The sequence below is a fragment of the Chiloscyllium plagiosum genome, chromosome 16, assembly GCF_004010195.1.
Source record: "Chiloscyllium plagiosum isolate BGI_BamShark_2017 chromosome 16, ASM401019v2, whole genome shotgun sequence".
NCBI classification, from domain to species: domain Eukaryota; kingdom Metazoa; phylum Chordata; class Chondrichthyes; order Orectolobiformes; family Hemiscylliidae; genus Chiloscyllium; species Chiloscyllium plagiosum.
In genome coordinates this window covers 49996892-50021617 of record NC_057725.1, presented here as the reverse complement: position 1 = coordinate 50021617, position 24726 = coordinate 49996892, and the positions used below count along the sequence as shown (strand labels likewise).

At 38.8% G+C, this 24726-nt stretch overlaps 1 protein-coding gene across 3 annotated transcripts in view; it reads left to right on the top strand.

Moving 5' to 3' along the window:
• LOC122557884 overlaps window positions 1-24726 on the top strand; it is a 59233-nt gene that overhangs the window by 7444 nt on the left and 27063 nt on the right. For all 3 annotated transcript variants that reach the window (XM_043706063.1, XM_043706061.1, XM_043706064.1), the window contains exons 2-11: window positions 2502-2581; window positions 3409-3510; window positions 4115-4206; window positions 7514-7627; window positions 8059-8113; window positions 13006-13068; window positions 16570-16637; window positions 16735-16828; window positions 19503-19625; window positions 20425-20540. In XM_043706063.1, coding sequence (XP_043561998.1) covers window positions 2502-2581; window positions 3409-3510; window positions 4115-4206; window positions 7514-7627; window positions 8059-8113; window positions 13006-13068; window positions 16570-16637; window positions 16735-16828; window positions 19503-19625; window positions 20425-20540 — 907 coding nt within the window. The remainder of the gene's footprint in view (window positions 1-2501; window positions 2582-3408; window positions 3511-4114; window positions 4207-7513; window positions 7628-8058; window positions 8114-13005; window positions 13069-16569; window positions 16638-16734; window positions 16829-19502; window positions 19626-20424; window positions 20541-24726) is intronic.

Below are 24726 nucleotides of genomic sequence, written 5' to 3'. Positions count from 1 at the left end.
CAATCTTTAACTCTTTGCAGGAGAGCTACAAGTTCTTTCTTAAAGGAAGCTTATATTTGTATCTAATTTGCACTTTAGGAATAGTCATTCAATTGACAAAATGTCCAGCTGAAAACTGAGTGCAGGATGACCCAACCAAAGGTCACTGGAGTAAGATAACCTAAAAGAACTATTGTTCCTTCATTTTAGTCAGATGCTAAGAAGATACCTTGAGTACTATGCACATTTTAGGATCTAGTAAGGATGTTTCTAATTTATGGCTTGAAATATTCGCTCCTTCTATCCTTTCTTTGACAGGATATGCCATTTACAATCTGTTTTAATTGTTTATTTCCAATTGTCATTTTGTCCTTTTGGGCTTTTTTCTGAAGCATCATTCCCAGACTATACAACCCAAGTGTACTTCGAATTAGCTCTTTATCTGACTTTATTCTCCCTTGTCTGAAGCTTTCAGTCAATGAGTCTCCATGGTATTATCATTTGTTTCGTATTGGGCCAGATGGTCTGATGTTTGAGTGGGTTATCCATAGGGAACTCTTGTTTTTAAATGAACTCCCTATCCTCTCTGGTTCCCACAGCAAAGGTTTCTTATAGAATAATTATTCTGCCAGGGAAGTACAAAGGTGTAAACATTGAGTGTGGCAGTACCAGATTCTATAGTAATGCTAATCTCAATTCAATTATCTGCTAAAATTCTCTAGTCTAATTCACACATGAAGAATAACCTCTTGAATAAGATACCAAACAATACTTCGTTAAAAATCATACAACACCAGGTTATAATCCAACAGGTTTAATTGGAAGCACACTAGTTTTCGGAGCGACCTGATGAAGGAGTGTCGCTCCGAAAGCTAGTGTGCTTCCAATTAAACCTGTTGGACTATAATCTGGTGTTGTGTGATTTTTAACTTTGTACACCCCAGTCCAACACCGGCATCCCCAAATCAAAACAATACTTCGTACAACTAAAGCTAAGGCACACTAAGAACCAGCACTTTCAAGAGGCAGAGGACTAAAGTTGGGGAAAGGAAAGATGTCATATCTATAGATCTAGTTCTGATGAAGGGCTACTAGACTTGAAATGTTAACTCTGGTTTCTTTCCACAGATGCTGCCTGACCTGCTGAGCTTCCCCAGTATTTTATGTTTTATTTCAGGTCTTCAGCATTCGTAGTTATTTATTTTATTTGTTACACATCTAAGAGATCTGTTTAACTAATTACTCACTTTCCAGTATTTCTTTTCCTGCACTACCCTACTCGGCAAAACATGCGCTTGAGATCTCAATTCTTCTTCATCAAGGAGTGTTTCCTGACATTAATTCTAAACATATCGTTTTTGAGCTTTATGAATTCACATTTTACATCAGTATTTACTGTGGAAAAGGATATGGAAGATATAGACTGTAGGGATATAGATGGTGACACACTGGAAAATGTCCATATTACAGAAGAGGAAGTGCTGGATGTCATGAAAGGCATAAAGGCGGATAAATCCCCAGGACTTGATCAGGTGTACCTGAGAACTCTGTGGGAAGCTGGAGAAGTGATTGCTGGGCCTCTTGCTGAGATATTTGTATCATCAATAGTCACAGGTGAGGTGCCAGAAAACTGGAGGTTGGCTAACGTGGTGCCACTCTTTAAGAAGAGTAGTAAGGACAAGCCAGGGAACTAAAGACCAGTGAGCGTGACATAGGTGGTGGGCAAGTTGTTGGAGGGAGTCCTGAGGGACTGGATGTACATGCATTTGGAAAGGCAACGACTGATTAGGGATAGTCAACATGGCTTTGTGCGTAGGAAATCATGTCTCACAAACTTGATTGAGTTTTTTGAAGAAGTAACAAAGAGGATTGATGAGGAGAAAGATGTTGTGAAACTTGAAAGGGTTCAGAAAAGATTTACAAGGATGTTACCAAGGTTGGAGGATTTGAGCTGTAGGGAGAGGCTGAACAGGCTGGGGCTGTTTTCACTGGAGCGTCGGAGGCTGAGGGGTGACCTTATAGAGGTTTACAAAATTATGAGGGGTATGGATATGGTAAATAGACAAAGTCTTTTCCCTGGGGTCGGGGAGTCTAGAACTAGAGGGCATAGGTTTAGGGTGAGAGGGGAAAGATATAAAAGAGACCTAAGGGGCAACTTTTACACACAGAGGGTAGTACATGTATGGAATGAGCTGCCAGAGGAAGTGGTGGAGGCTGGTACAACTGCAACATTTAAGAGGCATTTGGATGGGTGTATGAATAGGAAGGGTTTGGAGGGATATGAGCCGGGTGCTGGCAGGTGGGACTAGATTGGGTTGGGATATCTGGTCGGCATGGACGGGTCTGTTTTCATGCTGTACATCTCTATGACTCTATTTATGAATTATCTCGTAAGAGTTGCATCTCTTTCATTTTTTTGAGATAAAACAAGACAACAATCAATTATGGTTTAACAGTGTAACACTTACTGTGTCGCTCCACATTGGATTTTTGACATTGTTATTTTCCTTTCATTGTGACAGGCAATGTTGATTCTGTAGATCCACTGTCCAGGACTGGAGAAGAGAGGGAAAACAAAGAAACTGAAAAGCCTGCTGAAGAGGTACAGTGAAACCCAGGCTGTTTCTCCTTGCTTTTTGATTACTTGATTACAAAAAAATGCACAGACCAGACACAACCACTGCACACAAAAATATTAAATTTCCCTGGTGATATGTAAGCATGGAAATGACATTCTCCTCTTTTCTTTTCTCATGGTTGCTATTCTTCGAATAAACTTAATGTTACACCAGCTTCATAAGAGTTGGAAATTTACTAGTACTGTGCCAGTTTTCAAGATCAGTTACATCTTGCAGTGTCCCAAATGTTTGAAACCAATTTTTAATGGGGTTAAGCACACTCACATTCTGCATGAAATATCTCAATAATTCACTGATCTTTTTGTTGATGCTCTCTCCTTTCTATATTTACTCTCTTCTCTCATTGTTGCTGTTCTTACACTTTCTTATCTTTCTATTTCAAGTTACCTGCTTTGTTTCTCCCCATTTACTAGCATCCCTGTCATTAGCACATAGTGATTGATCTAATTCTTCTAATCTCTCAAATGAGAACATTGAGGGGCAGGATTATCTTCAGCGGAAGAAAGAAGGGTCAGAATTGCTAGTGAGTTGCACATGACAGTAGAAGTTGAATATCCTGGTAATACATAAATTAGAGACAAATGGATGCAGGCTTGTAATCAATAATGGTGGTTCTGTTGATAACGCTGTGTCCTTATGAACCTCAGTAGAGAGGTTTCCTGTTCAAAGTTGATCCTGAAGATGAGACCGCTTTATGCAAATTAATTCTGATCAAGATATTTAACTTAAATGAGTCTTCAATCTGAATGAGACAGTGATGGTGTTAAATGTTTTTTTTCTGTTTTATTAGAAGGATGCAAGGCCGATAGAAGCAAAGGATTACACACTGTTTGAGACTCTGTGTGACACTGTTCTATCATCACTGGCATTACTGCAAAACAGTATCACTGAGGTATACCCACAATTGTTTGTTCATAACTCCTTCATGAAATATATCTCTGAGATTGTCTTTGAATTTCAGTCCTTTTTGCAGAGTAATGCAGGGGTATGTCTTTTTATGTATATTTTATCCCATTCTCTTCGTTAATGCTAATATCAATCTTGAAATCAGCTATTGCTCCTCAAACCACTGGTCTCACTCATATTAGTTATTTCAGCATACCAAGATTTTGACCCTGTAATTTTCTTGATCCATATGACACAATATTGTTCCACATAATGCATTTAGCTCCACAGCAACTACAAACACTGTCTGTGAATTGCTAGTACTTGGAAAATGTGCTTTTGTACATTTTCAGTTAAGTCCTGCAGTGCCCTGCCCCTGTTGAATGGTTTACCGATAATCATTACCTGCGTGAAGATTGGCATCGTGTATCAAGAGCGGGTGAAATCGTGCACTTTGTTGATGTAGAAGACAAAAAGAAAGATATTTTCATTATAAAGGGCAGTTATTATAAAAATGGAATCGCCAGACTCCATCTCCTGTCATATCTTTGTAATGGTGCTTAATCAGTATCAATTATTCATTGCATCTTGTATCTCTGGTTTTCCAACAGCTTTTGGATTTCAAAGATCAACTGATGAACCATGCCCTTCCAACCAGCCTCCTAGCCCATTTGGTCATCATCACAGGGCGGCTTTTCCGCAGGTATTGCAAATATTCGCAAAACTGATAAGATCACACTGATTGTACTGTCTCTAACCTAGCTCTCTGTTTTCCAAGGATTCAAAATGTTACTGATCCTAATTTGTACTAGTTGTCTCCTTGTTCTACAATGTAGAAACCTAAGCTCAGCATTGCATACTACTTATTAATGTACCTATCTTATTTCCTAATCTGTTGTTTTACATGTTCTATCTTGGTCTTTCACCCATATTTCTCAATAAAAATGTCAAGAGATCATCAAATAAAGTGTGTGTTCCCTTGAACTTTTTATTCTCTAAGTCTTGGAGTTCTTTTAAAAGTTCGGTGTGTAAAGAAAGGGACCCTGTTTGATATGAGCTTTTTACAACAGGACTATTTGAAATTTAGCTTTATGTTCAATTTTTGATTTGCTGTAAGTTAGCTGATCTCAGATGATGCAGCTATTTGGGCACAATAATTTGTTTGAGCAAGGAAGGCTAAAACTTGACCAGGGTTTAAACTCCTCATCACTAAACAGTGGGACGGTGTATTTGTGTGAACACTGTGTGAGAACAAGATAAAGTGTGGCTGTAACAACATCAGCGTTCACTTAACATGATGAAATTAGGATGTGAGGTGGATGAGCTTCCATTTTGCCTCTGTTGTTTGATAAGTGCCATTTTGAAGTATATGTTTCATTTCTATTTAAGAGTCTGCCGTCAGTAATATCTATGCTTACAATTGGCAGCTGGGATAAAGCTGTTTGCCTGTACACTTTAGCGGACAATGAGTTCATGTATGCTCCATCCTGCTGCCTCTTTTCTCTATATCTGTTGTTTTCTGATCTGTTATCTACTGCTTCTGCTTTGCTTCTGGGCACAATAACATCCCAACATTGAAATCAAAAATTTAATCTGAAATTTTCCAGAAGTCCCTGGTCACAATTTCAATGCAGATTCAGTCAGACAACATCTTGGAAAGTTAAAGGATCCCTTTAAGAACAGTTGTAAACAGTCCCCATCCAACTATTCCTTGCTATAACTTTTGTGTATACTGTAGAACTGACAAATTGTATACAAATGATTGTTGAAAATGGTATTTGATTTCATAAACGGGCAAAGAACTCACAATTGCATGTATTAAATTGGCATATATTAATTTCAGCATGAGAAACATAAGAGAATACTTGACATAAACATGGAACAGGTGACTAAGTTTACAGCTCCTGCCTTCAGGACCTTAGTACTCAAATTATTGTCCTTAGTACTTAAATTATTGCTATACGTTGAGAGTTGTCAAGAATGTGGTGCTGGAAACACACAACAGGGTCAGGCAGCATCGTAGGAGCAGGAGAATCAATGTTTCAGGCATAAGTCCTTCATCAGGAATGAGGCTTGTAGGTCGGGGCTGTGTGAGAACAAGATAAGCATAAAACCCCAGGTTATAGTCCAACAGGTTTAATCGGAAGCAGTAGCTTTCGGAGCACTGCTCCTTCACCAGGTGGTTGTGGACTCCAGTCCAACACCAATATCTCCAAATCAAGATAAAGCATGGCTGTAACATTGAGAGTAGCTCCATATTTATCTCACAAATAACAAGTGGCCATTTGAATAAGTTATTTGAGGTGTCCAACTTCCACAGAACCAACTTTAGATTTTAAAAGTGGAGTGCTTTTTGCACTTTGTTTCCTTTTCATCTTGATGACGCTTGGATGGGTTTCTTCTGTAATAGATTCCTCATTGGAGGCAGGGAGATTAAATTTCTGTGGTTTTGTACCAAAGGTACATTTATTTTCCAGGTGAAAGCAGAAGAAAATAGTAGTGACCAGTGACACTGGGTCCCTGTTCACTTTGCATACTTCCACCAAGAGTGGAGTGGCATGTTTTGTCTCCTATCTCATATCCGTCCTTACCGGAAATCTTACTTTAAGACCCTGTTTAAGGATTGTTTGGACAATCTGACAATGATTCTGTAACTAAATTTGAATCATAAAAGAGATCATTATTGTTTTAAAACTGGGTAGACGTGATGGACAAAAGAGGCAACATGTCAACTGAATTACTGCTGCTGCAGGACTAACAGGCATACAGAAAACAGTTGATCTTCCATCCCCATTCTGACCCGGCTATCTGTTCAGGGAAGAGACTATCTGAATGAAATGTAAGGTCAGTCTGTATGTCCTGAACCTCAAGATGGTGACAGACTCAGACTTAATCAGGTACAGCACACTTCAGTTGAGCTCTTCCTGATATTTAACAGGGAGTCATTGAAGGAAAATGGTCCCAACAACCTTTTCTTTAATCATGCACAAAATGTGGATATTGCTGGCTTGGCAAAAATTGTGGCCCTTGAGAAGGTGGTGGTGAGTTGCAGTCTGTGGTGTAGGTAGACCAATATGCCATTGGCAAGGGAATTGTAGGATTTTAGCCCAGAGACATTGAAGGAACAGCAAGAATTTGCCAAGTCAGTATGATGAGTGGTTTGGCAGGTGCTTACAAGTGGTGGTGCTCCCATACATCTGCCCTTCTAAATGGTAGTGCACATGGGTTTAAAGAACCTTGGTGAATTTCTGCTGTGCATTTTGTAGATGGTACACATTGTTGATACTGAGCATTAGCATTTTGAGGGACTAACTGCTTCTGCTCAACTTATCAAGGTTGTCTGTGTGTAACGGATGCAGGTAACTTTTTTATCACTGCTTATACTCTCATTTGAAGTGAGAGGTATTTCAAACATGTCTTACATCAAAATCTATTTTAACTGTATATGTCCAGACTTCTATATTTGTCCACCTCCTTGCATGCTTGCTGAAATCAAGACTCATCTCACTGATCAATTCAAGTGAATTTTCATTCTAATGAAAAGTGTAAAACTGATAATGGGGAATTAACTGCTCTTTCTATGCACAGTATAATTTTTCTTTATATTACAATCAATAGAAATTAAAATTTAATGATGTAAAACAGGTGGGCCACTTGCTACTGCTCATTTTCCATCTATCGATAGAAGATAAAATTCACATCTTTCTTTACCAGAATTTCAAAACTGTTTTTTCTCACCTTCATCAATCTTTTCTTTATCATACAATCAACAATCCTCAGATAATATCACCTACTTTTTGAATTACCTAATTTTCATTATTGCCTTACTGAGGTTTTTTTGATGTGTATTTTAGCCCTTCAGTCAGGTAACTCGATTAAACTATATGCTGTTCCAATCTTTTAGTTGGTTTCTGAAAGGAGAAGTTATTCATGAGGCCTCAGCAGTTTATTTGTTTCCTAATATAGTTTTCCTTTTTAACATTCACCCTTTTGTGTTTCTGATGGTACAGTGTTTCTGACATGTATACTCCAACCACTGAGCTGGTCCGCCTTGTACGATTCTATGCTACGCCATGGGAACAGAAGAAAGAAATCCTGAACTTATTGTATGCAGATCATGAAAGGTATTGTTGCCTGTTATCCATGTGATGGAAAATATGACAGGTTGATAGCTCCATTGATGAACTGGTTAGGTTAAAATAATACCCAGTATGGCACTGCACATGATAAATTGAAGGAGAGTAAATGCAGAACTATAATATGCCACCAATATGCATGACAGTTAGCCCATAACTCTGGACCGTAGCACCATGGTTTTAAACATCTTAGAGACAAAGTTGGGGACCTTGAAATACCAGTTCAAATGTATGGAACAGGAATATTGTATACAAATTTATGCAAATAGAAGCACTGCCTTTGCCAAACCACCAACTGAGTATTGGAGTAACATAATGCAACTCTAAAATGAGATGCCAAAGGCAATGTTATTCTTCATATCTGGGCCCAGTGGTGTGAGGATGACTTTTACTGAAAGAGTTCTGTTTTACATTTTCAGGAAAAAGCATCAGCTGGATGTGGCAGTGAGACGACTGCAATTACTTGATGGACATGTAAGTTTCTGCTTTGAGATCATCAAAGTTGTGAGGTCTGAGTTTGACAGACAATGGCAAATCAAAATTATTATGAAACCCAGAGAGACCAAATGTGAAAAAAACAAACTTCTCAAAGGACCCCAATGGGAAAAAATGAGCAAGATTTCACTTCTTAAGTATTTTACTGTAACCAAGATAAATATAAACTGAACAGACAAATGTTGTTCAGTAGGAACTAAAAAAAAGTTTGAAATAACCAATACAATAAATATGGTTTGCAAACGTATTGACTGTTTCCTGTTTGGCACAGGAACATTCTCCGAAGCCTTTGATAACTCTAGCTTCTTCATGTGGAATTTAGTACCTTTCTCTCATGCAAGATTTAATCATTATCCATCTTAGTTCCATAAATATGATCATTAAAAATAGGACACTGAATCTCCTCCACTTGTTTCATGACAGTTCTGATTGTGTGACTTCCCAAAGTCGCCTTCATCTGACCGTTCAAAAGAAGCATGGTACATATTATATTCAGGCCTGGTAAAAATTATCCAGTTCTTCAGCATGTCCAGAATGTTCACACAATTTTCAGAGCTCCCATCCTTTCTGAACAACGTTTGAAATTCACTGAATAATAGGAGTTCCTATGCCTGTTCTCAGCATTGAAATTTAATCTTTTGAGTTATTTTTCTGCCAATCAACTTCAGTTTACCTTGCAACCAAAGGCATAGCTCATTTATCACCAGTCTAATGCTGCAGCCAAGAAATCCAATTAACAAATCTCTCTCTCAAACTGCCAACTTACTTTCAATTTGGGATTTTGTCAAAAATCATAGCCTACGAAATTTCAGTCAATGCAGGCCATAGTTTGCAAGAAGACAGTGTGTAATCTCAGCCATTCAAATCCAAAAAGTTCAGATTCACTGTTTGTTTTGTGCTGAGTCACATGCTTTAGTGACCCATGTATGTGGGGAACAAGAAAGGCTGCTGTGGGAGAAAACAATTCTACATTAATAGACTGTAAGTTGCTACTCTGGGTTAACTTTTTTTAACCTGTGACATCTTGTTCTAGACACTAGATGAATAGTGCTCTAGATTAGTCTTTTCTTTTTCTCCATAAGTGATCTCACCTTAGATTAATTTGGCTTTCATATCCCTGAGAATTCCCACGTCCCTATTTCCTCAATAGCATCTATCCTTGTCTCAATTTATGAAAACTGGATTAAAATGCACAATAAATTAACAATAAAATCTGTAACTACCAAGTACATAAGATCCTCACTGCAGTTCTCAAAACTAGTATACTGTTATATCAGAAACAGTTCTTATTGTATGTTCTTGTTTTTTCACGCAGAGGGTGGTCCATGTATGGAATGAGCTCCCAGAGGAAGTAGTGGAGCCTAGTACAATTGCAACATTTAAAAGGCATCTGGATGGGTATATGAATAGGAAGGGTTTGGAGGAATATGGGCCAGGTGCTGGCAGGTGGGACTAGATTGGGTTGGGATATCTGGTCAGCATGGACGGGTTGGACCAAAGGGTCTGTTTCCATACTGTACATCTCGATGACTCCATAACTACCCTGTTTTCATTTCTGATGATTTGGTCAGTTCTTTGTGTTGGCTTTCTCCCTGATCTCATTTAACATCTTCTAATATATATTTTGCATCCCATTTATTCATTTAAAAATTTATTTTAATTTAACCTATTTTTTCTAATCAACCTGTTCAGAGATGTTATTACACACCTCTGGAGCAGGTGGGATTTAAACCCGGGATCCTGGTCCAGAGGTAGGGATGCTGCCACTGTGCCACTGAATTTATTATAAAATAGAGTCATAGAATGGTTACAGCAAGGAAGGCATTCCAGATGCTAACCACCCAGTATGTAAAAAAATCTTTCACTGCCATTACATTTTTGCCAAGTATAATATAGAATCTCCAGAAATAAGTTAAATATCATCGGGGCCAAAATTTCTCATGAGTTCTGTCAGTCTCCTGTTATTTCCAGTTTTTATGATTAACCTGGCAAGATATTTAGTTTTAGCCAAAGCTAAGCAAAATTTCCAGTCTCATTTAAATCCTCAGAAACTTGGTCTTTTCAATCTGAGTAAAACTTTCCACTCACATCATTTGTGATAAACAGTATGGGTGACTGCTTCTATCGCTGCTCCTTCTCTCGCTCTCACAGAATCTTGTAGACTAACTGTGTCTATGACGTTCAACGATCTCTTAAGAAAATGTATAACCCCATTCTACAATGGCTTCATATTGACTTAGTTCGTCATAAAGCACATTTCTATAGCAACATTGCTTGTGTCAAGGTTGAAATGCAGTATAAATTAAATGAACTATTTAATACCTCCAACACCATTCTATCTTTAGATAAAATAGAAACATTAAAATATAACTGTTTGCAAAATCTGACATTCCTAACATCTCCCTGTGAGACTTGGCGATTAAGAGTCGAGCCATATATCACATATACCCTTGCCATTGTTCGTAGATGGGTAGCTTCTTCCCAATACTTTAATCTGGGCCTCACTGTCTTCATACTAACCAAATCATCTCGGGTGTTGGTATTAAGATTCAGAGTCTATCCTACCCTTCAATACTCCATTTTATCTGAAACAGGCAGTCCCAAAATACAAACTTTTAAACTTTATATTTATAACAAAGGGTGAACCTCTGCCCACTCTCTATGAGCCACATTCTTGGAGCGATAGATGTAAGGATATCCCTTGTCAGAGATCCCACTTGTAACTCAGTCCAACCACAAAACAAGTCTGAGGATAGCTTAGACAAGAAGGCTTGCTTCCACTGGAGTTTGAGTGTGACTTGATTTAAGTGAAGAGCCTGAATGGTTTTAATAAGGTGAGTATGAAAAAATATTTTTTGTTGTGGGTCAGTCCAAAAGTAGGGGGCAGAAGGCAGTGGAGGCTGGGCAATTGAATATTTTTAAGACAGAAGTGGATAATTTCTTGTTGCAGAGGAATCAATGATTCTCAGGGTGAGATGGGATTGTGGAATTCAGAATGGTCTTGGTCTTAGTACTTTTGCTGCAATTTTATATGTTTGTGTGGAACTCAGGATCATAGACACTTGCAGAATTACAGAATTGTTATGTGGATGCAGAAGGAAGCCATTTGACTCATCATGCTAGCATTGGTTCTTCAAATGAGCATTATAACCTACTGCCTAAATCTTCCCTCCTCCCCATACACTTACAGACTATTTCTATCAAAAATAATCATTCCATTGCCCTCAAATATCTCAATTGAACCTGCCTCCACCATATTTCCTGACATTGCACTCCATACTCTAACAGCACGTATGAAAGTGGTTTCTTTCATATAATTCTTGCTTCTTTTGCACATTTTCTTTATGATGGCGGCGGAGTAGTGGGGCTGAGCTCGGGGTTCATTGGTTCTGTCAGTTTTCTGTCTCCATTTTCTTTCTTTTTACTTTTGCTTTACTTTTGGTTTTCATTTAAGCCTGGAAAGTGGCTGGTAAAGGAGGAGGCCTCCAGCAATGGTAACAGTGGCAGCAACACCAAGATGAGCTGGGCACAGCTGAACCCCAGCCTGAGTCTCCCAGTGAGCTTGGAACAGGTCCCTGCTGACTCTCCTGGCCCAGACTCACAGGCTAGGCCGAGGCGCCTGAAGGAGGAGAAAGGCCCAGCGTGGCAGCTTTCTAGTGTGGCAGTCTTGTCCTGGCATGGCAGCCTTATTCTGGCGTGGAGGTCTCCTTCCCTTGTGGAGTTGTCTTCGGCTTCCAGATATTCCAGCTTCCCGGCAGGCGGTTTCAATCAGGAATGGCCTGGCATGGCGATCTTCTTCGGCAGAGGCTCCCAGCATACTATCCAGTGGCCTGGGGTAGTGGTTATGTCCTGGCTGCATCTTCAGGATATTCCATTGATCCTAAATCGGCATTCCCTGACCCCACTAGCTGTTAACTGAACTGTGATGAACTTTGTCTTACTTTTACACTTTTAAAAATTGTATATATTACACATGACTTTGATCATTGGTGGAGATGCCATGGTGGGGCAACTTATAAAACTTTTGACTGTATTTTTCATGTGAAAGTACACATGACAATAAATTTCCATTCTAATCTATTCTACTCATTACTTTAAATATATGCCCTCTTGTTCTTGTTCTTTTATGAGCAGGAACAGCATCTCCCTATTTATTCCTCATGATTTTGAAAATGTCTATCAAATCTCCTCTCAGGCTTCATCTCCCTGAGGATAACAATCCTAAGTTCTTCAATGTATCCTCATAACTGAAGTTTATATTTTCTGGAAACACTATTGTAAACCATTACTGTACTCCCTTCAATGCATCACATTTTTCCAAAATGTGGCACCCATAACTGTATATAGTACTCCAGCTGATATATAGAAGGTATACCCAAGTGAGGTAAAGCATACCCATGTTCAAATGGTTGGGTGGGAGCCACACCAATGGAAGTTGAATCACTAAAGGAAAATCAGGTATGTTTGAATTATGTTGCTAGTTTCGCTTATAGTCTGAGATGATTTCAGGATATGCAGTGAAATTTACTTTTGAAATTTATAGGACAATCTAATTCATTTTTGAGAGACAGAAAAATATTCTTGTGCTTCTTCATTGTCTGCTTTTGAGCCAGGACCAATAGGTGAAAAGATGGAAACTGTGGCTACAGTGGTTTGATACTGATATTGTCAGCAGCAATGTTCTTACCAAATGGAAAATCACGGAACCTATGCATTGCCCGAATGACTCTGTTACTCTTTAACATTCTCAATTTTGATCAGAAAACAAAGAATTCTATGGCCTCCAGGGGAATCAGTAACCCTGACAAAGGGATGATTATTTTATCCCTCAAGTACTTTCTAGTAATCTCTTCAATTTTCTTTTTTTTTAGGCCAGATGGATTGCTCGGGAACGTCAGATATTGAACTGGGAGAAGTTGTTTGGAAAGCTGATGGTATGTGATTTTGTCATTCTGAGGAGTACAGTCAGACAGAGAAGTGTCTCAGCATAATCCAGGTCCAAGGTTGCCGTTTAGATAATCCATTAATTCATCCAAACTGAATTCCATTATATCAAGTAATCTGATACCTCAAGCAGTTATTCACAGTTACTCAAAGATGCTAGTAATGAAACTATAACTTACGTGAACTTAACAGTCTAATAGAGTGGAATATGGAGGTGACCAAATATCAAGACAAACTTCTGCCTGGGTCTGGGGCAAGAATAGCCATGTGGTAATGTTCTTTCAAGTTCAGTACTCTATGTAAAATGTCAAATTTTAGTGCATGTGGGAAGGAAGTACTGAAGCCTGCCAAAACATTTTGAACTTCAGTTTCAGGGCATCATATTTGAAATAACTGGACAGCACCTCTCTTTGCAACCCAGTACCATCACGGATCTGTGCTTGTCAACCACATCCATCCCTGTGGGAGTTAACATTGTAAGCATTGTCGCTGCACAGGACGGTCATATGCAAGATTGGTTGCTAAACATTTCTACCACATGTCTCATGTCCCATTAATGTTTATCAATTCAATTGAGTCTACCCATGTTGTATTTACAACACAGTGTTGCTACCTCTTTCCCATCAGTCAGGGTTTATCGAACTCAAAAAGGAGCTGCAATACTCTGCAGCTCACACACCAACAACTCATTGGCCTTTTCTGACAACTAGGAGAACTACACATTGCGTAGCTTCTCATCTAAAACTTGCATGGTGCACCAAAGTCATCACAAAATTGGCTTCAGAGAACACACAAATATCAGGCATGTACATTGTATAAAGCTTTAGTGATCACAGTCAACTCTATCTCTCTGCCTATAGTGAAACATCTTTCATTTTGAACCCTTTAACTCTTAACTTCTCCCATACTACTTCCATCTTACAAGTAATACGTCGAGACAATCACAGCTCTGGAATCCACATATCTAACTGTATCAGTGTAACTGTACAAGTGAATGTCTGTTAATGCTTCTATCTTTCATCAGGAGAATAATGTTCATAATCAGCTGCTGGGGATACATGATGAGGAACTGGAATGTGGAATTTTTTGGACATTTTACATTAAAAAAGGATTTACCAAAGTTTAAAGGGACTTGTGATTTCTTGAAATTGTTCAATAGTAATGTGAGCTGTGACTCATTTGCTAAAGTCAAGTAGTTTAGGAAAGGAGACAAGCAAAGAGACAGGTGAAATTTATTGCTTCAGTTACTGGATAATTGTGATTGGAAGAGAAGGGACTTGCATGCTGACAGTTGTCCAGAAACTCTTTGGGAGTTGATTTCAGTCTTTCCAGAATGCTCGAGTGCATCAGTAGGAAATGACCTCCAAAGTGTGCAATGAGTAAACCTCTCTCTCTCAAAAAAGTAAGAAGAAACCTTAAAGCAGGATAGTCTGCACAGATTTCCATTAGTGAAGCATTTTTGAGAACATTACTACCTCATAAACCGTGAAAGTTGAATCATTACTTCCATTCAAAGACCTTAATCTAACCAACTTTCCATCTGTTTTGAAGAAGGGTCACGAGACCTGAAATATGCTGCCAGACTTGGTGCATTTCTCCACCAATTTCTGATTTTGTTTCAACTTTCTATCTGAACTGGTCTAGCCTAAAGGTTTTCTATCACTCTATGGTGGTCAGCATTTCAATCTTGTTGACAAGGAAGTGGTCCCATTTTATGCTTTGAATTTGAACCCTTAGCCCACAGTGATATTTTTCTCCTTTTTTCCTTTGAGCTATTTGAGTTGTGTCTTTTGTTTTGGAGGGATTTCTGCCATAAGGAAGAATAGGTTTTCTCGTTAATACCTTATTCCACCCTTATGGCATTCATCATGGCCAATTCCAGCCCAATGTTATTATGTGCTCCAACACTGTAAACATTTAAATGCAAGATAATATAGAATGTAAAAATCTCATAAATTGATCAATATGGAAAAGCTTAAGTCCTGACACCGTAAGCATTTCAGTACATGATGGCAAACTGTGTATGAATGCATCTCCTGCTACAACATTGATTCAGGAAATTGGTGGCACTGACACATTTATGCACCTAGAATATAAAATCAATACCCATTGCATCAGTACCCACATGAATAATGCTGTTTACATTATCATTGTGCTCACAGTGCCATTTGCTGCCCCACTCCTACATTTGGAACACTGCCCTAGTATGAGCTTGGCACATCGCCCTGCTGTGAGCTCAGCTTGTCGCCCCTCTCCTGCACTCTGCTCACTATTCTGCAACGATCAAAATTACTCAGTTATGAATGGTTCTGATCTTTGCTACCTGTCTGGCAGTGATGCATTCAGCAATGTGACTGTTTCAGTTGCAATGACAGCAGACCCTTTTCATGGACTCATCAACATGGAGAGCATTTAATCCGAACGCTATAAGCTTTTAAGTACAACGTGGCAGGCTACATATGAATGATACTTCTCATAAATTCATCACCATGGACAGGCTTTGCCTCCGCCAAGACTATTTTCACACAAAAAAAAAAATCAGCTGTTTCTTTCTGAAGGAGCCTAGTCAGTGAGAAGTCTGTATTCACCAGAGCTTGGAGCAAATAATTGATCCTGCCATGTATGCATCTCATGTATAGTTGGGTTTGTGAATAGACATGTGTCTGCTTTATGGACAACAGCATTGCACCTGCAAGCATAATTGCAGTGGACTGGGTGTTAATAATAATATGTGACATGCCTGAATCAATGTTGTAGCAGGAGATGCATTCATACATCCTGCCGATTACAATCCAAAATCCCAACCCGCCTGAAATTACTTAGAAGTTAATAGCAAAATTTAAATTGGTGTCAGAAATCAGAAATTTTGCTTCTCGCCTAATTAATTTCCCCCCACCTGTCTTTCTGAAAGATCAGCACAAATCTGGAACATTTGTACTTAATAGTTACAACAAATGATCATGTGACATAAGTTGTCATGTACAAAGCGGGAATGGTGTGAATTTAAATTTGATTGCTTCTTTCCTCTTAATCTCAAGAGAGTGAGGTATTGTTTGCTTTACTCCTTTCCCTTTTATTCCAGTCATTTACTGAAGTCAACCACGAGGTGTTCCCAAACCTTGTTTATTGGATTCCAATTTTTGAAGATACTAACAGCAAAATATTTTTTAAGCTGAAATCAAAGAAAGGTTTAGTAACAAGATATTCAAACTTTTGAGGAATTGCTTTGCTGTTCCATCCAAGTATTTGGAAGGTGCTGGTCTCGTGGTGGTTATCACTGGTCTATTAATCCAGTGACCCAGGTTATATTCTGGGGACTTGGGTTCAAATTCTGCCATGGCAGATTTGAATTTGCTGTGATTTTCCAACTATTTTTGTTTGTATTTCAGATTTCCATCATCCTCTTATTTTGCTTTTGTATTTGTGGCACTGTGCTAGACTGGATAAACCTTTCCTTTTTTGATCCTGTGGCAATCTGTTTCTGTGTGCAGACTGCAAAGACTCATGGGCGACGGTGGAAGTTTCGCGTAGAATACCTGAAGAGGAAAGGTGTGATCAGGTAGGTGGAAATAAACCTGTAATTGTCTCACACATTCATTAGTGGTCACAGTGATAGTATGGTGCAGTTTGAAGATGTTTGGTTGTTACTGTTACAGCCTAGAATCTCAACAGTTCATGGAGAGTTCAATTAAGTCTGAAATGAGAAATGGACAAATTGACTCGGAGCTGAACATTGTCTCTAAAGTCACAGTAAGTGAGATTATTTAATTTTTAACTATCTGATAAATTGAACTAATTATCTTTGTCAGAAGTTGTATGTATTGTCCTGCCACGTAAAAGGAGTTTGTGTTAGACTGAGAATTTGATGTACACTTCAAGATCGAATTAAGAAAACTTTAATAAAAATATATAATTCTATGCAACTAGGTTACACAAACAAGGCAGTCACATTGCTGTTTGTTGACATGATAGTAATAAGACTGTCATATTGGTTTCCGTATCCCTGATCTAGGGAAGAGAAAATCTCTCAGGGTCCTAATCCTGACTATATTTCAGTGATCTCTGCCAACATAATTGAACTGAATTTGTTGCACCATATGATTGAATCACCAGCTCACTCTAATTTTCTATGTTTAGACGTAATTTAGCATTACCCCCACCAACTTCATTGTGTCATGGGCTGTGTACCATTTGTGAGACTTTGAGTTACACATTCCTTAGGTGGGTATTTCTTATATCTCTTCAAATTTTCCCTTTCTCTTCTTTTCTCTTCCTGACATTCAGCCCTTATCTGTGTGGTGACAGGCACTTTATTCCCAATTCTTTTGGATTGGGCTCTGGGTCGGAGAAAGAAGGAGATGCAAAAAGGGCTTGGTTAGGCACATATTATATCAGACTAAGCCTGGGCCTGGGCCTGGGCCAAGTGTATCCTTTGTCTAGCACGTCTTCAGGGTTTGTGAATTTAAGCTAATAGAAGTATTCCTCCATGTCATTTAGTGCTTCTGAAACTGTAGTGTCTGTTGAAGTACTGAGCCCCACAAACAAGAATTAAACCAAGCTCAATTCCTGGTGTGTCTTGAACTACTGAAATTTCTGATGTTGAAAATGCACAGTGTTGTTAAGAACCTTTTGATCCAGCTACAGAAAGAACTGCAACATGGTTACAAGTCAAGATGATTTATGGCAGTGAGGGAATTTGAAACTGATGGTGTTCCGCGTGTTTGCTATCCATCTCCTCCTAAGTGGCAGAGGTTACAACGTTTCCAAGTGCTCTTCAAGGAGGCTTGATGAATTGGTCTGGTGGGTATTGTAGAGAGTGCCTACTCCTGCCATTGTACATCAGTGATGGAGGGAGTGAATATTGAAGGTGATGGGTTTTGTGGGTTCAAGTAGGCTACTTTGCTCTATATGGTCATGATTTTGACAAGGATTGTTGTAACTGCCCTCATTCACATAAATGGACACTATTTCTTCACAGTCCTGACTTGCTCCTTTTAGATGGTAATTAAGAAATGAGTTCTCAGCCTCTCACCTGTTATTGCTCACGGTTTTGTACTGCTGCCTCATCAGAAAAGGCTGACAAATCTCCTTTTCTAAAAGAAGTTAATGATGCACATGAAGATCTGGATCCCCTGTGGGGTCTCTCGGTTCCACAATCAGTCAATAACACTCGCGATCAGTCAATAACATTCGCAATCGGTCTGGTTCTTTAAGACTTCATTCTTCATTTCATCATACGGGTGGGCACAGATCGTCCAGAAATACAGAGGTTATATATTTCCGTGTTCTTCAGAGGAGCTGCACACATGGCTTAAAATAAAGACATTTTTATACTTTTCTTAAAGAAAGGTACAGGCTATGATCGCATAGTACGTTCAGACAATTACCAATCAATACACGATATTGCTTTATTTAACAGTTACTTGGTCCAATGATTTTTTCTGGGAACCAACTTTGTTTTCCACACTCAGGCTATCCTTATCTCACATACTGAGCCATTGCACCTGCATCTGAAGGTCAGTTAGGAATGTCAATAATGTCTTATCCAGGCTACTTATTTCTATGCTGTAGAGGAAGCATTGTCTGCTTATCTCTATTGAAGCAGACTGTGGTTAGTCAATTATGCAGCTATAGCAGAATTAGCAGTTAGTAACTTAAAAGCCATTTTATGCAGCTTTTAGCAGAAATGCCAATTTGCACCCTAGAAGCCATTTTGTCATGTTATTTGCATCGAGAAGCCATTTTACTGCTACCTAAGTTATTAAGAACATCTGTTAAGCAGTTGTTCCTGACAACAACTAGTTACCTCAGCCTGTATTCAGGTTTCAGATCCTCACAGGTGGGTTTTTAAAGCAATTGAATAGTTTTATGGTCATCATTATTGGGACAAACTATTAATTACAAGTTTTCATTGTTTAATAGTATTTAAATTCCACCAGTAGCTAAAATGAAATTTGAACTTGTATCTCTGAGTATTAGCTGGAGCCTTTGGTGAGTCTAATAACATGACTACTAAACCACAAATTCTAAATGTCATATTTCCTTCACAATCAAACAATTCAGCACTCACCATCTTGGCTCATTTATTTGAGCTTATTTATTTGAAGAAGCTTATTTATTTGATGAAATAGCAATGGACAATTGGCACAACATTACTCCTAAAGTATGAAAATTGAATGAAACTACAAAATGAACATTATCAATAAATTGTGTGACAAAATCAAAATTTCAAGAGCAGCAAGATACAATTTTCAGCTATTCCAAAGGCTGATATCTTGATTTCAATATAGGGCATCCAGACATATTTTCTATTCCAGACTATCATATCTTGATAGTATATAGAAAGTTTCTACTGTGCATGGAATATGTTTCAGATTTTTTGCTGAGTAATGTATAAGCAGATTGGTATTACTGCCCCATGAAGGAATCTCGACAGAGCCTGATTAGCAGTGAGGATCAAGAGGCTGATACAGGGAAAGGAAATGATAATGAGGAAGAGAAGACAGATGACAGTGATTTGGAGGAAACTAATGCCCCAATGGAGAGAGTAAGTACTTTTCAGAACCTAAAGAAGCTGTGTATTGTATAAATGTAGTGAGCAAAAAAAGTAAAACAATTTACATTAGCAGATGTTTTTTCACAACTTGACAATGTCTAGAATGTTTCACAGCTAGGGTAGTACATTTCAAGAATAATATGTTAAAATTTCAGAATACATTGCAGCAATACTAGTTTCCACAGAAAATATTGTGATAAATGACCAGTTAATTGCTGTGTAATGTTGATGGAGGGATCAGCATAATGGTAAGAAAACTGGTGGAATTTCTGGCCGGGAATACTACCCCACCATTTCCACCTCTTTAAAAATATCAGAACAAAAGGGGTTGATGCGCAAAATTTTGCTGATGAGTGAAAAAAGCAAGTGAGACCCAGCAGAAGAGAGAGTTCTACCTAAAATTGTGGCCTACTATTTCAAGTATCTTGCTATCCCAGGCTCAGGAATTCTAACACTGAAATGTTCTTGTAAAGTAATACAGTAATCTGAATTCAATGTTAAAATTACATATAAATTTTTCTTTCCAAGTCACATCAACAAAGCCAAACTTAATGCATAAATTGTACTATTTGAGATAGAATGAAATCTTGCTTCACGTTGGTCACAGATGGTTACATCATATGGTTAAATCAAGTCAAAATAATTTTTGATTTTTCCAACATTAAAGTATGACTAAAATTTTTTATCGTTATGTAGTTCTGTGCTTGCTCTGACACTAACATTTCCATTACTATGCTTGGGTATTCTTCCTTTTACTAGCCTCAGTCCTGCTTGTTCATTTTTTCTGCAGTTTCCATTGGAGGGTGAGAGCACTTTTTTAAAGATAGACACTATTGATAGAGAAACACAAACTGAGGGACAGACAGAGGAGCAGGGAACCTGGACAGGTGACCCTCTCCAACATAGGTAAGTAGTAGTTGTACAGAAAAAGCAACTAGCTTGTTACTAACCATAGAGCTTAAACATGCAAATGTAACCTTTTTTTTATCCAGCGAAATGAGGAGGAATTCCAGGACAAGCACGAAAGGAGTAAGAGTAGACTATATGGCTCATCAAGTCTGTTCTAACATTTAATCCAATTATGGCTGATCTTGGGTTTCACTTCTCTTTCTGTCTGCTTTCCATATCATTTAGTTCCCTGAACAACCAGTATCTGTCTATCCTAGCCTTAACTGTATTCAATACTGGAGCATTCACGTACCTCTGTGGGAGAGAATTCCGTAGATTCACAACTTTTGAATGAAGTAATTTCTTCTCGTCTCAGTCCTTATCCTAATACTATGCCCTGTGTTTTAATTTTCTGAGCAGACTCTCCTAGCAATCTACACTATCAAGCCCCTTCAGAATCCTGTATGTCTCAAAGAGATCACCTCTTATTCTTCGAAACTCTGGAAAATATAAGCCCAATTTACTCAGCAAGTTACAGTTCCACAGTGAAGGTATCTTCCCCACTGAAGAAATATGAATTGCATAGAATTGCAAAGGATGTATTCTTTATCCTATTCATTAAAGTTAAACTCTGGACTGAATTTTACCAGAAATCAGTTAAGTGTCAATTTCAAGAGTTCCATGAGGATTTCTCTCCATGATTACAAGTGAGTTTTTTTTCATGCTATTCACTGCAATTAATCTCACCACACCCCATTCTGCTCTGCTTATCCTATCTTCCCTCTTGCCAGAGGCAGAAATACTTGCCACTGCTGGAACTTCCCAGCATCCTCAGTACCAGTTTTAAAGCCCAGCCACACACCAGATCAAGCACAGCCAGGCAGGAGTTTCCCTTCACAGTGCACATAGTGGAGGAAAGCCAAAAAGATATGGTTCTGAGGGCAAATAGCTGGCACAGCTGGCACTTCATTGTAAATACAAGTGTAATTTCATAAGTGTATTGCTAGTTAAGAACCAAGCTACACGGGTTACTGTCCTTCGTGTTAGCTGTCCTTTGTCATCCCATCTTAAAAGCTGTTTAGGGAGTGCTATTTCTTTTCCCCAGTGCCCAGTCTAACATAACATCATCTTATTGTTCTCCTGGAAAGATTTTAAATTGTTGAAAACATTCCCTCTCATGCAGCAACTGCAAAAGAGAAGAAAAAGCAAACAAAAGCAGTTTGTATTACTGGGAACAGACTGGGGCTGTTTGCCTTACAAGCAGCAATGAAGATACAGTCAATGAGTGGTCACTGCAGCCAGCTCATATCTATTGGAACCAGATGATAATTAACTGCCAACTGGCTTGTTGCACCTGATTCTGCTTTGCACTGACATGCAGAAGGTAATGTTCCTCTCTGTTTGGGCTGTACTGCAATCTCTAAGCATTAGAACCTCACCTACACCAGGTATATCGTCTGCTTCTGAATGATCCTGGTCAAAGAATGGGTGGCATTGTTTCTATGCTCTGCCTCATTCAGGAGGTTACATAATAGAGTCATCAAACGTGGTTGCAAAGGGTCAGTCTTGTGAGGCATCAAGCCCTTCAAACAAAGCAGGAACTTGAGGATTTTCAAGGATACATACATCATGACAGCTCCTGAGGAAGCTGTCACAGACTTCTAAGATATAGAACCATTTAGTTTCATAAAAGTTTTGCCGAAACGTCACCTTGATAGCCACCCAATCCTTCAGGTTGCAGATCCCACTCCAGAGACTCTGCCTCAGGACATCCTCAGCTTACAGGAACAGTGCACCTCATGTGTTGGGAGAATAATAGAATTGAGGGTGACGGACTCTCACATCCTGATGGTACCTTCAGCTGTGGTCTCTTTCTGTAGAGGCTGTACAGCATTTGCTGAGGTTTACTGTTGATCCTGAACCTGGTAACATATCTGTGCCTTTAGCGTATGGAATCAACAGTAACACTAATCTCTGCTATGGCTGGATCTATTGGTCATGTCTCCAATGAATTTTGGTAAGAAATATAAGGAAAAGAAAAGATCCTCAGATGCACATCTCTATGACTCTATGTGGGCAGACAACAGTTGCATCACTCAGAAATGAATGTGAAGCTCCTCCTTACTGCCGGACATAGAGAACTCTGACAAAGAGGACCATGGAATACCTGTACATTCACCTTTGACATCTGGTCCCTATTCTAATGAATGCAGCACAATCCATGTTGCACAAATTCCATGGGAGATTGTAAGTGCAGTATGATTACTGATGCCTTATTCTCCCCAGTCCACCATGTAACCCAAGAAAGGCAGCATGTTGGCAAATATTTCTCATTCATGGTGTGAAAAAAAATCAGCTTTGTGTCCTTGTGAAGCCTTTCTGATCTTGGATTGTCTTTGGGAATTGTGGCATACAAGTGTCACTTGTCAGGTCACCTGTATTTCCTTTTGCTTCACAGAAATGACAATGTTCAGTCGGCAATAACCAATGATGTGATCATGTTTGCTTGTGATGAAGATTTGTAACCTACCCAGTTGAGCACCGCATGTACTTGACATTCAGAGTGCTATGATTGCAGGTGATTTCAACCTGTACTGTTTAAGTGGCTGATAAAGTGCCACTTGAAGGGCTTTACATTGCTCACAAGTAGAGCTTGTGTGCTCAGACAGAAATAAGCCTCTTATTCAGCCAATATCGGGCAGGGTGGCAAATATTTTCCACTTCCATCGTGCATTTATGATTTGCATGAGTATAGAAGACAATTTTCAAAACTTGTTTGGAGAATTGGATATCTTTATTTCAATGTTGATTCTATGTATTTCAATTAAGTCATCTCTGACTCTTTTAAACTCCAAAGGACATAGCCAACCCGTCTCTACTGTCCTGATAAGGCAACCTGTTCACTTCAGGTATTAGTTGAGTAAATCTTTTGCTGTTAATACTTTGGAAAGCCGTTTATTATTTTGTAAGTATAATGACCAGTACCGTACACAGTATTCCAGATGCAGTCTCACCGCCGCCCTGTATAACTGAAGCATTATCTCCCTACTCTTGTATTCAATCCCTTTGTAATAAATCATAACATTAATTAGCTTTTCTAATTTGTTGCTGTACTTGCATACTAATCTTTTACAATTCACTGGGACACCTAGACTCCTCTGCATCTCCGAGCTCTGCAACCCATCATTAATTAAATAATTTTTTAAAAATGTGTTCTGCCAAAATTGTAAATTTTGCACTTTCCCACACTGTACTCTATGTACCAGAAAAATGCCTGGCAGATGGAGTATAATATGAGAAAATGTGAAGACAGGAAGAACAAAAAGCAGAATATTATATAAAGGATAATGCCTACAGACTTACAAGGTATGGAGGGTTTTTAGTGTTCTGTGCATAAGTCACAAAAAGTATGCGGGTGCAACCTTTGTTACGAGTGGAATTGAACATAAGAGGAAGGATGTTATGTGGGCTTCGGTGAAAGCCCGCCTTGAGTACTGCGAGCAATTTTTGTTTTTATATTAAGAGAGGATGTAAATGCATTGGAAGTATTTCATCAGAAGTTAACTAGATTGATACATGAAATGAGCAGGTTAACTTATGCGGAAAGATTGATAGACTGCTCTTGTCTGCACTGGAGTTTAGAAGAGTGAATGGTGATTTGACTGAAGTATATAAAATCCTGAGCAGTCTTGACAAGGTGGTCATGGAATCATGTTTCCTGTTGTGGGTGAGTCCAGAACTAAGAGCACTGTTTAAAATTAAGGGACACCCTTTTAGGTCAGAGATGAAGAGACTTTTTTTTCCCCAGAGGATTATGCAACTTTGGAACTCTCTCCCTAGAAGGTGATGGAAGCAGTATTATTGAATACTTGGAAGGCAGAGCTAAATAGATTCTTCTTCGGCAAGGGAATCAAAGGTTATGGGCAGTAGTTGGGAATGTGGAACCTGAAACACAAACAGATGAACCGTGGAAAGTGGAGCAGACTAGAGGCGTTGAATGGCCTACATCTGCTCCTGACTCATATATTTGTATATTTTCATTCCACAACATCTACTTTTGCTTCTAAGAATATTTTGCAGAATCCTCCTAAAAGCTTCAAAGATTATCCTAAAATTGACTGTCTCATTATATTTGGCCTTCCTCTTGAAAGAAAATCAAATCTATTTGTGCAATGGTCTCAGGCATCCAACCAGGGCTACTAAA